Source organism: Bos grunniens, chromosome X (genome assembly GCF_055505025.1).
Source record: "Bos grunniens cultivar Pamir isolate PY7600 chromosome X, Bosgru_T2T1.0, whole genome shotgun sequence".
NCBI lineage: Eukaryota > Metazoa > Chordata > Mammalia > Artiodactyla > Bovidae > Bos > Bos grunniens.
Window position 1 is genome coordinate 16,667,052 of NC_141194.1, and position 17,536 is coordinate 16,684,587.

The following is a 17,536-nucleotide window of genomic DNA, read 5'->3' on the forward strand; positions in this document are numbered from 1 at the left end:
AAACTGAGAACCTTGGGAAGGGAGGACTTTTTTCTTGGATGAGTCCCAAAACACCTTTTATTTTTCTTATAAATTTGATTGTGAAATATTAAACCTGTCTGGAACAGAACTTTTTGAGAACATATTTCATAACCTTCTGGGAATAAGTTAGAATTCCTGATGAAAATGCTTAAGGAATTCTCTGATTCTCTTCAATGAGCAAAGCTCTTTTCGGGGAAACTAGCTACCTCCTTGCCCTCCCACCCTCTCCACTGACCTCAGGTCAGAAGTCTAGTAATCTTTAGCTTGACATTCTCCCTCCAACCACCACCACCACAAAATCTAATGATGATCATCTATCTAACCAGTTGTTTCCCAGAAAATGTCCTGAAAAAAGGGGAATCTTGAAACTTCTCCTTGTGTTCATAATTAAATTTTCAGAAAAGTTTTATATATGCCTCGGTCTCTCCTAACTGTAAACACCACCAGTAGCCTATCATATAGACACTAGACCTTTCTCAGCACCCAAATAAAGGATTAAAAAGGTTCAACCTTGCAAAAACCACCACAATATTGTAATTAGCCTCCAATTAAAATAAATAAATTTTAAAAAAAGATTCAACCTTACACAAAAACACAGTGTGCTACCTACCTCTTGAATACCTAGCTTAAGATAATCACTACCTTTTATGCAGAAGCAGGGAGCTCTGATACTCTTCCAAGGTGACTCAGTGGTAAAGAATCTGCCTGCCAATGCAGGAGATGCAGGTTCAATCCCTGGGTCAGGAAGATCCCCTTGAGTAAGAAATGGCAACCGACCCCAGTATCCTTGTCTGGAGAAGCCCATGGACAGAGGAGCCTGGCAGGCTACAGTCCATGGGGTCACAAAGAGCTGGACACGACTAACCATGCACGCAGCAGCAGCTGATACTCTTTTATCCTCTTTTACATTCTTAGGACAACAGTGTAAGATATTACTATCCCGCTTTACAGGTGAGGAGACTCAAGTTCAGAGAAGCTAAATGCCTCATGTCCCTTAGCAGGGAGGTCTGGCAATGTAAAGACAGCTTCTGATTTCATTAAAAACTAGAGTTGTCTGAAATTGAATGAAACGATCCAATTTTTTTCATAGTTTAAAATTCCTATGCAATGGCCTTCATATAAAATGTAAATAGATTCTTGAGAGTGCTTTGCTTGGTATGAAATTTGTATATATACAAAATGCTTATGACATAACAGCAAGTGACAAAACACAGAATACATCCATATCTTCACATGTCCTCTACTTATAATTGCCTTTTAACTTAGAAAATACATTAAAACTCTGGCAGTAAATAGTCCAAAAGATTAAGAGGTCATTTAGGAATCACATGGCAGTATTTGGTCCTTTTCCCTTCTATTTTCTGAGCCAGAAGAGGATGGGGCTGCAGCCACTGGCCTGGGAATGAATGATTCAGGCTTCACCGGGGACTAACTGGCTCGCAGTACTGGGAGCTTTCTGAACCTCTCTATGCCTCAGGTTCCTCATCTGGAAAATGGGTTGGCCTGAGACTATAATGGGCTAATGCTTGCCAAGTGCTTAGCCCAGTGTCTGACACTGTTCCAGATTTTCTAGAATGAGTATAATTTTAGTAATGAAAAAGATTGCTTTTGAAGGTTGTTATACCTTGATGATGTTTTCCTTATTGAATACCTTAGAATAAACAGTGACTATAATTGAGTAATTACAGCCATTTAGTCATATAGATGCAGCCTGATGTGAAGAGCAAACTCACTGGGAAAGACCCTGATGCTGAGAAAGATGGAAGGCAAAAGGATTAGAGGGCAGGAGAGGATGAGGTGGTTAGATATCATCACCGACTCAATGGACATGAATCTGGGCAAACTCCGGGAGGTAGTGAGGGACAGGGAAGCCTGGTGTGCTGCAGTCCATGGGGTCACAAAGAGTTGGACACAACTTAGCGACTGAACAACAACAAATAACTGAGCAAACAAACATTTAAAAATTATCACAGGACTGTAAAGTGAGCATCTACTTGGACAATTTGCCACTGTCTTAAACACATGCTTCTGTCCATCCTAGCACACTAACATGTGTCACCATCTTTCCCTCTCAAATCCCAAGAAAATGATGATAAAGGAATAAAGAGGAATTCCACCCACAATTGGCACCAGTGTAGAGCCTGCCTGCCAGTGCTGGAGACGTAAGAGATGCAGGTTCGATCCCTGGGTCAGGAAGATGCCCTGGAGGAGGGCATGGCAATCCACTTCACCATTCTTGCCTGGAGAATCCCATGGACAGAGGAGCCTGGCGGGCTACAGTCCATAGGGTCACAAAGAGTCCGACATGACTGAAGGGACTTAGCATGCACTCACCACCCACAAGGACAAGGAGAACAGGAGAGGAAATAGCACAGGGCTAGGCATTTCAAGGGGCTGCCATCTATGGGGTCGCACAGAGTTGGACATGACTGCAGCGACTTAGCAGCAGCAGCAGCAGGCATTTCAAGGCACTGTTGGGGTTCAAATAGCAGCCTGGTGAGGGTATCAGGCTTAGCAAAGTTAAATGAAAGTCACTCAGTCGTGTCTGACTCTTTGCAACCCCATGAACTGTAGCCCCTCAAGCTCCTCTATCCATGGAATTCACCAGGCCAGAATACTGCAGTGGGTAGCCTTTCCCTTTTCCAGGGGATCTTCCCAACCCAGGGTTCGAACCCAGGTCTCCCATATTGCAGGCGGATTCTTTACCATCTGAGCCACCAGGGAAGCCTGAGAATACTGGAGTGGGTAGCCTATCACTTCTTCAGCAGATCTTCCTGACCAAGGAATCTAACCAGGATCTTCTGCATTGCAGGTGGATTCTTTACCAGCTGAGCTACCAGGGAAGCCCTCAGGTTTAGAAGGAGGCCAGCAAATAGGGGTCTGCAGCAAACCCCAGGAAGCGAGCACCTTGGCTGAGTGAAATTCAGGCGAGGCTCAGGGCTGTGATCAGGGGAACAGTGTTGCTGTCTGCATACTGAGTGGCTGGATCCTTGGTCCTCTCCTGACCCTGCTCTGTCAGACACTAACCCCGAGAGGATCCAGTTCCCAGAACCCTAGTGACCAAGCCTGGCCATCCTCCCTGCCATGGGTGGGGGCTAGAAGTCTCCTTCTCTAGAAAACCAAAGAGGCTGAGAGGAAACTGAAACCAAATACCAGTTCCCTCGGAACAAGACACATGGGCAGATGGGATTCACAGCCGTTGCCCATGAAGCCTTTGAGAACACTTTGCCACTATAAACTGGGGTGACTTGTGGGAGAATCTTCTTGGAGATTCTTGAGAATTGCCACAGCATCCGGTTCTGGAGCTCTGGACCAAGGCATTTAACTATCAGCTCTTCTGACCTTTTCGGCAGCAAGCCTGACCTCATCACTCCCTCCAGCCTGCTCCTACCCACAACCAAGACCCTAATTCTACATTTGACCTTTTATCCCTGAAACATGCGGAACGGCTTCTGTTCTGATGGACCCAGCCTGGGACAGGCTGTGCAGGAGGCCGTCTTTTGCCACCCTCAGTTCTCCTCGAGCCCACTCTGGGCACTGGAAGCACGCACAGCTTCATGTCAGGTTCACCCAGCGGACAGCACTAGCAGGGGTGAATGGCAGGAGGAGAGAGAAGTTAGGGGATTAAGTCCCTTCACTCTCTCCCTTCCATGTCACCAACTGGCTATGTCCTTGTGCTGAAGACCTCAGCTCCCACCCCTGCCCTTCCTGTGTGGAGACCCTCATGGAGTACCAAATATGACTTCCTTTTTCTGCCCTTTGGGCCCCAGCATACTGATATAATCTTTGCTGTTTCCCCTGCACCCTGCCCACATCTTCATAAATGATCCCTTATTGAACCCTCTAGAAGGCCCAATTGAAGTGTAGCATGTTTCCTGCCATGCCCCAACTGACACCCCTCTCCGTCACTGCTCACCAAAGCCCCTACCAGGCTCACAGGATGGCCAAAAGGCTTGTAGGTGCCTCGGTGTTCAGTACCAACCATCAAAGATCACCAGACATTTGAGAAATATTTCCATTGTGAAGGAAGTAACAAAAACATACCAAAAAAAGAAAGAAACTAAGGGGAAAAGATAAGCATATAGGGAACAAAAGAAGACTTCATCAAAAACCAAACACTAAAACGTTGAAAGAACCTAAGTATCCATTAACAAATGAATGGATAAAGAAGATATGTTATATATACACAATGGAATACTATTCAGCCACATAAAGAATGAAATCTTGCCCTTTGTGACAACATGGATGGGACCTTGAGGGTATTATGCTACGTGAAATAAATCAGACAGAGAAAAACAAATACAGTATGATTTCACTCATATGTGGAATCTAAAAAACAAACAGAAAAACAACAAAAAAAAATCAACAAACCAAACCAAAAGAGCCGCTTAGATACAGAAGACAGAAGAGTGATCACCAGAGTGGGAGGAGGGAGGGTGAAATAGGTAAAGGGGTCAACTGTATGGTGGCCCACGGAGCGTGCTGTAGGGTCAGACACAAGTCAAAACATAAGCTGTACGAATGAGGCTTATGTAATGCTATAAAGTGTTGTCAGCTCAATTTTAAGAATTTTAATAAAATAAAATAAACACTATACAAGGACCAAAAAAACCCAAACACTAAAAAATTTTCAGAATGTGAAGAGACTATGCATCCAGGTCACAAATAAAAACAGAGACAAAGAGGGAGATAAGAGAGAGTGAGAAGAAGTGGGTAGAAGAGGAAGCAAAGTTGTTGCAATCAAAGAATGAGAGAGATCTTGGAAATACAGAATAGGATAGCCAAAATTTTAAAAACTAAATAAAAGAGCTGTTGTATAAAGTCAAGGATATCTCCCAGGAGGTAAAATAAAAGACAGTGAAGTGGAAAACAGAACAGGAAGAATGTGAAATATAGAGGATCATTCCAGAAGGTCAAGTATCCAACTTATAAGCAGTCCAGGAAAATAAGCAAATAAATGGAAGAACTGCAATTATTAATAATACAAGAAAATGTCCCTAAAATGAAGGACAATTGTCTCTGCATGGAAAGGGCCCACCAAGTATCCAGGACAATGAATAAAAAAAAGATTCACAAAAAGATATAGCCTCATGAAATTCAGAACAGCAGGGATAATCCTAAAAGCTTCCACAGAGAAGCAGCAAGTTGTCTAACAAAGGGATTGGGGATCAGGACAGTATGAGACATCTCAATAAGGTTTCCAGAAGCTGGAAGATAATGGAACAATACCTTCCAAATTCTGAGTTATTGACCCTCAACCTAGAATTCTACACTCAACCAAACCATCTATCAAGTATGAATGTGGAGAATGACATTTGCAGACATGTGAGGACTCCAAATGCATGCCTCCTGTGTACTCGTCCTTCAGAAGCATCGACAGGATGTGCCCCAGCAGAGAAAGGAGTACACTAAGAACACAGAAGACACAAGACCTAGGAAACCAGGGGTGCCACTGAAGACACCAGCAACAGGATGGTTCCTGGATGACGCTGTGTGACGAGACCACAGGGCAACCAGTTTAGCTGAAACAGCATGGAGAGCTTGAGGAGGGAGTTTGTGCAACATCTTATTGATAATCATGAGCAAATCTGGTGGAGGACATGGTGGACAAAATAATGCCCCCCCAAAGATGCCCACGTCCTAATCCCTGGAACCTCTGAATATGTTAGGTTAGATGGAAAAGAGAAATTAAGGTTGCAGCCAACCTTGGGAAGCGGCAAGGAGGCTGGATTATCCATGTAAACCCAGTGTAATCCCAAAGTTCCTTAAATATGCAGCTGCTGCTGCTGCTGCTGCTAAGTCGCTTCAGTCGTGTCTGACTCTGTGCGACCCCATAGACGGCAGCCCACCAGGCTCCCCCATCCCTGGGATTCTCCAGGCAAGAACACTGGAGTGGGTTGCCATTTCCTTCTCCAACTCATGAAAGTGAAAGTGAAGTCGCTCAGTCGTGTCCGACTCCTAGCGACCCCATGGACGGCAGCCCACCAGGCTCCTCCATCCATGGGATTTTCCAGGCAAGAGTACTGGAATGGGAAATATGCAGCAGGGAGGCAGCAAAAAAAAAAAAAAAGGAAAAAAAGAGAGTGCTGCAGCACAAGAAAGAGAAAGAAGAGAAAGATGGGACCAGCTGTTTCAAACTTGGAAGATGGAAGTGGCCAGAGAATGCAGGCAACCTCTAAAAATTGGAAAAACAAGGGGATAACTTTTCTCCTAGAGCTTCCAGAAGGAATATGGTCCTGCCAACTCCTTGATATTAGCCCAGTGAGACATATTTTGGACTTCTGGTCTTATGATAGCAGCAATAGGAAATAAGGAAGATTTGAATGAGTGCCTCAGAACTAAGCAAGTAAGAAAATCAAGACACCTATTAACATCAGGAAAAACAATAAATTGTATGAAGAAAAAACAATCTATAGTATAAACTACCTGGAACAATATTTAAGTGGTCATTTACTGTAAAGCAATAAATATTAACAAAAAAATATGATATACTGGAAGACTTTGGGAGAGAAGTTTGGGAGAATAACAGAAGTGATTCTAAGAGGAGCTCCAGAGGTAATGCCTAAAACTAGTAAGTCAAGACATAGCACTATAGGCATGTTATGTAGATATAGGGAGGGAAATCCAGAAGAAAGAGTTGAGTTTGAAAGTGAACCCCCCCCGGGGAGTGGAACTCAGGAATACGAGGGAGGAGAGTGGGGGACCACTGCCCCAGCTCTCAAAATAAGGCAAGAGAAGCCTTATTTTATTTAGGACACTTGTTTATGTGTACCACTTTCCCGTCATCCTGTAACAAAGTACCATGAGTGGAGGGGCGTAAAGCAACACCAACTAATCATCTTACCATTCTGGAGGTTAGAAGTCCAAAATGGATGTCACTGGGCTGAACTCCCTCCAGAGGCTCTACATGAGAATCCATTTCCCTGACTTTTCCAGTTCTAGAGACTCGATGCTGTGGGTGTTTGGGAGTTTGTGGCCCTTTTCCCGTCTGCAGTTACATCTCTCTGAATTCTGCTCCCAACATCTCAGCTCCTTCTGGGACTATCTTCTCTCCCCATTTTGCTACAACCTTTTTGATTATGCTGGGCCCACCTAGGCAATCCAGAACACTCTCTCTAGTGCAAGAGCATCAACTTCACTCATCACACCTGCAAAATTTCTTTGGCCAGGGAAGGGAAAGGAACACAGTCCTAGTTCCAGGGATGAGGATGTGGATGTCTTTAGTGGCATGGCTTTATTCGGGTTACCCCAATGTGCCTGTGTTACTTTAATAAAAATATTTTTTAAAACATGCACTCTTTGACCCAACAATTCTCCTCCTAGAAATTAATGCTAGTGGAAAAGTCATGTGTATAAAAATTTATGTTCACAGACATTGTTCATTACGCTAAAAAATTATAAAAAATACACTTTCATGATAAAAAGATTTAAGGTACAGCAATGGTAAAGATGTGCCGGACGCACAGGGAAGCTTAGAGTGCTGCAGTCCATGGGATCACAAAGAGTTGGGCATGACTGAGCGACTGAACTGAACTGAACCGAACCGAACAGTAAAGAATCCACCTGCAACACAGTAGGCCTGGGTTAGATCCTGAGTCAGGAAAATTCCCAGGAGAAGGGAATGGCTACCCACTCCAGTATTCCTGCCTGGAGAATTCCATGGACTTAGGAGCCTGATAGGCTGCAGTCCATGGGGTCGTACAGAGTCGGATACGACTGAAGTGACTTAGCAGCAGCAGCAGCAGCAGCAGCAGGAGCCTGGTGGGCTCCTTACCAGAACAATATTTTGAGAAGGGCATAGCAACCCACTCCCGTATTCTTGCCTGAAGAATCCCATGGACAGTGGAGCCTGGCAGGCTACAGTCCATAGGGCCACAAAGAGTTTACCACCACTGAAGTGGCTTAGCATGCACACATATATAAAAAGACTACTATGTAGCAGTTAACTATCATGCTATAGAGCTTTATGATGAATACAAAAAGATGTTGACTGTAGTGAGCAAAAAAATACAAAATGGTAAGTTCACAACTATCGAATTTTTAAAAAGTGTGAGTGTATTATGTGTACAAAAAATTTTTGTTATGTATATATATGTGTACATATATGTGTGTGTGAGTTTATATAGGGAGAGAGAGAGTGGGAAAATGTGAATGTGTGAGCGTGTATGTGCATACTTGGTGGGTATATATGTGCCTAAGGCCCACAGGATTGAGACCAAACTGTTAACTCTGGTTACGACTGAGTGGTGGGAATGCAATTTTAATTTTTCTCTTTATGTTTTCTCCTACTTTCTAGGATATTTCCTCCCCTCAAGTGTGTATTACTCTTATAACCAGTAAAAATGTTATTTTCATTTTGCATAAATTACTTTTTAAAATGAGCATCTGAGGCTTCAGAGGCTAACTATAGCAACAGCTATAGTGACCAAAGATAACACAAGTAGCAATAGCATGGCTAAGAAAAAATGTCAACAACCCTTATTAATTAACACTCTCTAGGAGCGACTTCACTTTCACTTTTCACTTTCATGCATTGGAGAAGGAAATGGCAACCCACTCCAGTGTTCTTGCCTGGAGAATCTCAGGGACGGGGGAGCCTGGTGGGCTGCCGTCTATGGGGTTGCACAGAGTCGGACACGGCTGAAGTGACTTAGCAGCAGCAGCAGCTATCCATGCTCTAGGAGTATGTTGAAGCCATGACTATAAATCTCCGTATCTTGTTCTCTTTCAAATCTTATTTTGTGCTAAGGTCTACTCCCCTGGAGAAGGAAACAGCAACCCACTCCAGAGTTCTTGCCTGGGAAATTCCATGGACAGAAGAACCTGCGGGCTACAGTCCATGGGGTCAGTCAGACACAACTGAAAACTCATGCATTACTACTGCTAGGCTAGGACATCATAGGAGGCGCTGAATCTCAATTGGTTTCTAGGCAGCAATCAAAAAAAGGCAGCTCAACTTCCTTCCTTGCCCATTAGGTGGGGCAAGAAAGCTTTAGAATAGTTCCTGCTAGCTAAAACATGAGCAGAAAGAGACCAAATTGCATGAAAAAAAAAAAAAAACTAGAAAGGCTCGAGGTCATTTCTGTCCATTTGGGTAGCATGTGTGCTAATATTTTTCAAGGATGAAAACTATTTCCCCAGAGTTTTCTGAGTTCAGTCGCTGAGTCTTGTCCAACTCTTTGCGACCCCATGAACTGCAGCATGCCAGGCCTCGCTGTCCATCACCAACTCCAGCAGTTTACCCAAACTCATGTCCATTGAGTAGGTGATGCCATCCAACCATCTCATCCTCTGTCATCCCCTTCTCCTCCCACCCTCAATCTTTCCCAGCATCAGGGTCTTTTCAAATGAATCAGCTCTTCGCATCAGGTGGCTAAAGTATTGGAGTTTCAGCTTCAACATCAGTCCTTCCAGTGAACACCCAGGACTGATCTCCTTTAGAATGGACTGGTTAGATCTCCTTGCAGTCCAAGGGACTCTCAAGAGTCTTCTCCAACATCACAGTTTAAAAGCATCAATTCTTCGTGCTCCGCTTGCTTTATAGTCCAACTCTCACATGACCACTAGAAAAACCACAGCCTTGACTAGACGGACCTTTGTTGGCAAAATAATGTCTCTGCTTTTTAATACGCTGTCTAGGTTGGTCATAACTTTCCTTCCAAGGAGTAAGCATCTTTTAATTTCATGGCTGCAATCACCATCTGCAGTGATTTTGGAGCCCAGAAAAATAGTCAGCCACTGTTGCCACTGTTTCCCTATCTACTTGCCATGAAGTGATGGGACCAGATGCCATCATCTTAGTTTTCTGAATGTTGAGCTTTAACCCAGCTTTTTCATTCTCCTCATTCACTTTCATCAAGAGACTTTTTAGTTCCTCTTCACTTTCTGCCATAAGGGTGGTATCATCTGCATATCTGAGGTTAGTGATATTTCTCCCAGCAATCTTGATTCCAGCTTGTGCTTCTTCCAGCCCAGTGTTTCTCATGATGTACTCTGCATATAAGTTAAATAAGCAGGGTGACAATATACAGCCTTGACGTACTCCTTTTCCTGTTTGGAACCAGTCTGTTGTTCCATGTCCGGTTCTAACCATTGCTTCCTGACCTGCATACAGGCTTCTCAAGAGGCAGGTCAGGTGGTCTGGTATTCCCATCTCTTTCAGAATTTTCCAGTTTATTGTGATCCACACAGTCAAAGGCTTTGGCATAGTCAATAAAGCAAAATAGATGTTTTTCTGGAACTCTCTTGCTTTTTTTGATGATCCAGCAGATGTTGACAATTTGATCTCTAGTTCCTCTGCCTTTTCTAAAACCAGCTTGAACATCTGGAAGTTCACAGTTCACATATTGCTGAAGCCTGGCTTGGAGAATTTTGAGTGTTACTTTACTAGCATGTGAGATGAGTGCGATTGTGCAGTAGTTTGAGCATTCTTTGGCATTGCCTTTCTTTGGGAGTGGAATGAAAACTGACCTTTTCCAGTCCTGTGGCCACTGCTGAGTTTTCCAAATTTGTTGGTATATTGAGTGCAGCACTTTCACAGCATCATCTTTCAGGATTTGAAATAGCTCAGCTGACATTCCATCACCTCCACTAGCTTTGTTCGTAGTTCGTAGCTTTCTAAGCCCCACTTGACTTCACATTCCAGGATGTCTGGCGCTAGGTGAGTGATCATACCATCGTGGTTATCTGTGTCATGAAGATCTTTTATGTACAGTTGTTCTGTGTATTCTTGCCACCTCTTCTTAATATCTTCTGCTTGTTACATCCATACCATTTCTGTCCTTTATTGTGTCCATCTTTGCATGAAATGTTCCCTTGGTATCTCTAATTTTCTTGAACAGATCTCTAGTCTTTCCCATTCTATTGTTTTCCTCTATTTCTTTGCATTGGTCACTGAGGAAGGCTTTCTTATCTCTCCTTGCTGCTCTTTGGAACTCTGCATTCAAGTGCTTGTATCTTTCCTTTTCTCCTTTGCTTTTCGCTTGTCTTCTTTTCACAGCTATTTGTAAGGCCTCCCCAGACAGCCATTTTGCCTTTTTGCATTTCTTTTTCTTGGGGATGGTCTTGACCCCTGTCTCCTGTACAATGTCATGAACCTCCATCCATAGTCCATCAGGCACTCTATCAGATCTAGTCCCTTAAATCTATTTCTCACTTCCACTGTATAATCATAAGGGATTTGATTTAGGTCATACCTGAATGGTCTAGTGGTTTTCCCCACTTTCTTCAATTTAAGTCTGAATTTGGTAATAAGGAGTTCATGATCTGAGCCACAGTCAGCTCCCAGTCTTGTTTTTGCTGACTGTATAGAGCTTCTCTATCTTTGGCTGCAAAGAATATAATCAATCTGATTTCAGTGTTGGCTATCTGGTGATGTCCATGTGTAGAGTCTTCTCTTGTGTTGTTGGAAGAGGGTGTTTGCTATGACCAGTGCATTCTCTTGGCAAAACTCTATTAGTCTTTGCCCTGCTTCATTCCGTTTTCCAAGGCCAAATTTGCCTGTTACTCCAGGTGTTTCTTGACTTCCTACTTTTGCATTCCAGTCCCCTATCATGAAAAGGACATCTTTTTTGGGTGTTAGTTCTAGAAGGTCTTGTAGATCTTCTAGGAACCATTCAACTTCAGCTCTTCAGCATTATTGGCCAGGGCATAGACTTGGATTACCGTGATATTGAATGGTTTGCCTTGGAAACGAACAGAGATCATTCTGTCGTTTCAGAGATTGCATCCAAGTACTGCATTTAGGACTATGACGGTGATTCCATTTCTTCTAAGGGATTCCTGCCTGCAGTAGTAGATATAATGGTCATCTGAGTTAAATTCACCCATTCCAGTCCATTTTAGTTCGCTGATTCCTAGAATGCCAACGTTCACTCTTTCCATCTCCTGTTTGACCACTTTCAATTTGCCTTGATTCATGGACCTAACATTCCAGGTTTCTATGCAATATTGCTCTTTACCGCATCGGACCTTGCTTCTATCACCAGTCACATCCACAACTAGGTGTTGTTTTTATTTTGGCTCCACCCCTTCATTCTTTCTGGAGTTATTTCTCCACTGATCTCCAGTACCATATTGGGCACCTACTGACCTGGGGAGTTCCTCTTTCAGTACCCTATCTTTTTGCCTTTTCATACAGTTCATGGTGTTCTCAAGGCACGTATACTGAAGTGGTTTGCAGAATACCAAATTGAGAATCTGTCAAATGTGTTTTGGTACCTGATGATCAAATCTGCCCCAAAACAAAACAGAAATAGGCTGAAAAACAGAACAAACTAGTGTGGTTACCAGTGGAGAGAGGAAGTAGGGAGATATGGGGAGAGGATTGAGATACATACAAACTACTATGTATAAAATAAATGGGCAACAAGGATGTATTGTACAACACAGGGAAACAAAGCTATTATTTTGTAATAACTTTAAATGTAGTATAATCTATAAAAAACATTGAATAACTAGGCTACACACTTGAAACTAATATTGTAAATCAACTGTATTTCTAATTAATTAAAATATCTCTGGTTGAAATGCAAATTAAAACAACACCGATATAGCATTTTCCATGGGTCATATTGGCAAAAGTTCAAAACCTTGTCAATACATGCCACAGGCCAGTGGGAAAAGAGGCTGTCTCCAGCACTGCTGGAGGAAATTCCAACTGGTACAACTCCTATGGAGAAGAGCCGGCAGTATCTAGGAATACTGCACATACAGTTTACCCTTCTGCCCAACAATCTCACTTCTTAGAATCTACCCTGAAGATTCACCTCCAACAAAATGAAACTAAATATGCACAAGGTTATTGATTACAGCATTATTTGTAATTGCCAAATATCAGAAACTACCCAAATGTCTGAACATAAGAGCACAGGGACAAGTGGAGGATGTGTATCTGTACAGGAGGAGGAAGACAACCTCACAAAATGACATGGAGTGACTTCTAGGATTTCTTAAGTGAAAAGAGCAAAAGTGCAAAAGAGGACATAGAAGATACTTCCTTCTGCATAAGAGGAAATAAGAAAACAGACATGTATCTGCTTGTCTTTATCAAAAATACAGGCAGAAGCCAGAAGTTGGTTATCTACAAGGAGTGGGAGGGAATAGTGTTGCAGGAATATGGAAGACAGTGACACTTAGTGTATCTTTTTTTAATAGTTTTGATTTGTGGAAGTATGTTAATATTGTGCCTATTCAAAAAACCAAATGAATAAGAATGCTGCCAGGTGCTGCCCTGAGGGTTCAGAGGTAAGGACAGAGCTTCAAAAGAGAGAGATGGTGGAAGGTGAAAATTACCACAGAATGGAAAGACCTAAGTCTCCAGGCAGAAGGAGCTCAGCAGGAGCTCAGATAAACAAGGAGCCATAGAAAAGACCCATCATTGATAACTTTCATAATAACAGAGAAAAAAGGCAAAAATCTAAATTTCCTGGAGGTTAGAAATATTCACATATGCGGGAGTAGGAGCCAAAGCAATGGAGAAATTTTTTAAAATAGAAAGCAAAATTATTTCCTATCTATTCTATATGTCATATAAATAGAATCATATATTTTTCTTTTGTGGCTTATTCACTAAGCATAATGTTGACAAGACTCAAGCATGAGGTAGCATGTATCAACACTTTATTCCTTCTTATGGCTGTATAATAAGATTCCATGGTCTGGATAGACCAGATTTTGTTTATCTAGTCATCTGTCGATGGATACTTGGGTTGTTTCCACCTTTGGCTTTTGCGAAAAATGCCAGTGAGTAGAAGTTTTTCAGTATCTGCTTTCAGTTTCCGTGGGTATATACATACCTAAGAGCGAAACTGCTACGTCCTATGGTAATTCCATGCCTAGCTTATTGAGGAACTTCTGGGCATTTTTCACCATAGTCCTTAAGAGACCATTAAGTAAGTCACACTGTATTCTCTGCAGTCCTTTGCAGAAAATTCTCATCAGCAAGAACTTCACAACATTGGAGTCAATTTCTTCTTTACGAAATATTATGTTAAGTATCATTAGAAGGGATTAGAATTTGAGGTAAGAATTTGCTTGAGAAAATTACCTGCAAAATTTAATCTAGCTTTTAATATCATAAATGATATGTACAGCAAAACAAACATGCTCTCTTAATGTTAATAATTCAGGGTTTTAGAAAACATTTTTTGCTTTCTGGGAACAGGATTCTCCTTGTCCTCTAAGTTGAATGTCATACAAACTGCAAACACATTTTAAACATGTGTGTGACTATCTACAAAGGCTGAATATACATAAAGTATTATTTCAACTACCAAAATGATAAAGCTCAGAAAAAAACTAATAAAAAATAGCAAAAGTTAGTTTACACTACATATATATGAGCAGTGTGACTGTTGAATGAATTTTTCTTCCTTTTATATACTATTCTAAATGAATTATTATATATAATTATATCAAATATTATAAATCAATTTATTAAAAGCTAATGTAACACATAAATATGTTTATCCACATTTGATGATGTGGGAGGGACACAGGGAGCAAACCCCTCTGGACTAAGGAGAAGTAGTGTAGCCCTTGGAGGTAAAACCTGTTTCCATAAATTTTTAGTAACAGATATAAAATGGATAGGATGAAATATTACTACTTAAAAAAATGGCTTCCTTTTATAAAAATGATACATTCATTATATTCAACCAGAATACAGAAAAGCACAGAGTCACTCATAATCCCACCACTTACAAAAATCATCTGAGTTAACAGTGGGTGGCCATGTGTCCTGACCTCTCTCTATCCATGCACAGACAGGACTGATGGTGAAAATTGCTATTTTTAAAAGTTTCAGTTATTTGAATGCTACAGAAAAAAAATTAGAAATGAAACTGAAGGTATTGATGAACTTCTGATAAATACAAGGGCTGCTATGTTCCTAAAAGCACTAAGTCAGTGATTCTCAAACTTGAGCGAGCATCCAAAGCCCCTAGAGGCGTTATTCAGACTGCTGGGCCATCCCCAAGGTTTCTGATCCAGCAGGTTGGCAGTGCAGCCAGGAATCTGCATTTCTAACAAGTTCATGGGTGATGCTGATGTTGTTGGTGGGGAATGATGCTTTGAGAACCACTGCATTAGGTCAAGAAAAAGACTGAAAAACAAGATTTTTTTCTATTTTATATCACAATCTTAGATACCATAACTTGACATGACACCTGCCCATGAAAGATGAGGTGGTTGGTTCTTAGTCTTCATCCCATTTTCCCCCCACACCACCTCACCCCACCCCCACCATGTCCCAACTGATTGATGTACTTTCATTTCTGTCAAGATTTATAACATTAACATTCTATTCTACAACTCTGATTCCTCGGTTTTAAAATCTTAGTTGTGTATTTTATTGGATTCAGAGCTAGTAATAATAACCATTCCTTTAGGCAAGACTTTGTTGGGGAACCTGGTATCCTCTCTTGTCTGGGTTCCCATTAAGTGTCCAGAACTGGTGCTCACTGGACCCAAAGGTGTATCATACTCTGTGGGCTTTGGTTTCCCCAGGCTACTTTGCAACCTGGAGAGTGCCTTGTCCTGGTGAATCTTTCCCCTTTCCCTGAGGTCCTGAGACAGTAGCAAATCCCTCACCTTCCCAAGGATTTTCCTTGAGTCTCCTCCACATGACCTGGTTGCCGCATCAGTCCCTCCATCCATACTGGGGCTCCCTATCACTCCAGTTTCTTTGCTCAGTACTACTCAAGGGGTGGGGGGAGCTGCAAGTCACACCACGCCCTGTTGCACTGACATCCTCCCCGTTTCCTTGCTTGGTTGCTGCTGGAGAATCTGTGGTTGCCAGTTACTGAGTTTGCTAGATAATAGAAAAGGAGAGTTTCTGATCCTGCTTTACTTTTTCCTCCTTCCTTCCACCTGAAACTATCCCCAACCTTTTTCTAAAAACCACTGAAAAATGTAGGGTTTATTGGATAAAATATGGTCCGTATTATGTATCTACATAATAGTTTTTCTAATTGAAAAAATATATCCTCCAAAATATTTATAGTAGTTTTCTAAACGCGGGAGCACCACAATATGTAAGACAAATGCTAACAAGTATGATGGCTGATCTTTTAAAAACTGAAATTTATATTGACTTTACATGTAGACATAAGAAATAATCCAGAGATCCTATGTACGCTTTACCCAGATTTCGCCAACCCATCAGATTTTAAAAGCAGCAAAACCACCAACAGAATAGTGCCTCTTGAGGTCTGTGAAACCAGTAAGAAAGAAATGTGACCAGGAGATGCTCAACCAGGAATGCCAATTTCTCTCTCAACCTTTAGTATATTATGTTTGGTCTTTGTTAAGTACAGAGAAGTGGTTTAAACATCAACAGGTCATACCTAGGGCTGTAATTCTCATATGAAATTAATGTTCTCATAAACTGGCAAGTAATTGCTTCAAGCAGAAGGAGCAATAGTATTTTATTTCATTACAATTAAACATTTGACAAAAATGTAAGTGGGAATGTATATTATTATTAAGCAGAACACAGAAAACAAAGAAACAAGGTATTGAGACTTAAAATATCATTGAAAGTCCCATCGATGTTATCTTACACATTGTAGGTACTCAGTACAACTGAACTGAAAACTTTATAATATGTGCTTGCAAAATGTGTAATGCTGTAGTAAAGTACAATTTCCAAATATGAGATTTTTGTCTGTCAATTTTTTAAAAGCCTTTAAAAATATGATACGCACAAGCTTACCCTGAGGGAAAGTAAGATGGAATATATAGATTATAAAACCTTTATGTATTTTTCACAATAGCATTTTGAAACTGGAAAAGAACAAATAGTTGTGGAAAAAAAATTGAATGAACCAATTACTAAAAATTCAGTGCACTCATAACTACCTGATGGAAAATTTGAAGCACCTTTTTTGCGCTTTCTTATGTCATAATATGAAATGTATGAAGTATATAGACCTCGATCTTCAGAAGCTTAAGAAAACTTCAAGTTGTAAGCCAAAATGTCATCAGAAAAAGAAAAATCTGATATAAAAATTGCTATGTAAGGCCACTGTTTAAAGTTCTTTCATGTACAGACACTATACAATTTATACTTTGTTTTATTTCATAAGCAAAACTTTCAACATAGAAATGTCTGGATATAACTCAATTCTCTATGAAACCATGCTCAGAGAAAAATGCATCAACAAATAATGCCCCTTTGAGACTTTTTGCAAAAGAAGCTGTAGTTAATACAACTTTTAAATTGAATACTGTAATTTAAAAGCAATTGTTAAGTGTAAAAAAGTTGCAGCATTCCACTACAGAAAAATAAAATTATTTTATCAAGAAAGTTACAGTATTAGTGCTTTAGTGCCAATTCTAACTCTTGATAAAAAGATGCTCCCAAATATCGTCCTGTAGTGTCGTTTCCATTTATAACAATTTCCGATTAGATTGCTGGGTCAATGTTTGTATATTCCTATTGAGAGAAAACAGGAGAAATACGGTCTTCAAAAGAATTGTCGGTTCAAACATCTGAGCTAGAATTCTGTTTACA

The 17,536-nt window shown here is 41.1% G+C and overlaps 1 protein-coding gene across 45 annotated transcripts in view; it reads right to left on the minus strand.

Moving 5' to 3' along the window:
* Window positions 1–16,431: 16,431 nt before the first annotated feature.
* BCLAF3 (BCLAF1 and THRAP3 family member 3) overlaps window positions 16,432–17,536 on the minus strand; it is a 52,067-nt gene continuing 50,962 nt past the window's right edge. For 44 of the 45 annotated variants that reach the window (XR_015158856.1, XR_015158855.1, XR_015158849.1 and 41 more), the window contains one exon: window positions 16,432–17,458. Coding sequence is in view for 27 of the 45 variants with exons in the window: in XM_086387455.1 (XP_086243581.1) it covers window positions 17,429–17,458 (30 nt within the window). In the remaining 18 variants the exon portion in view is untranslated. The remainder of the gene's footprint in view (window positions 17,459–17,536) is intronic. The other variant, XR_015158851.1, reaches the window with a different exon arrangement.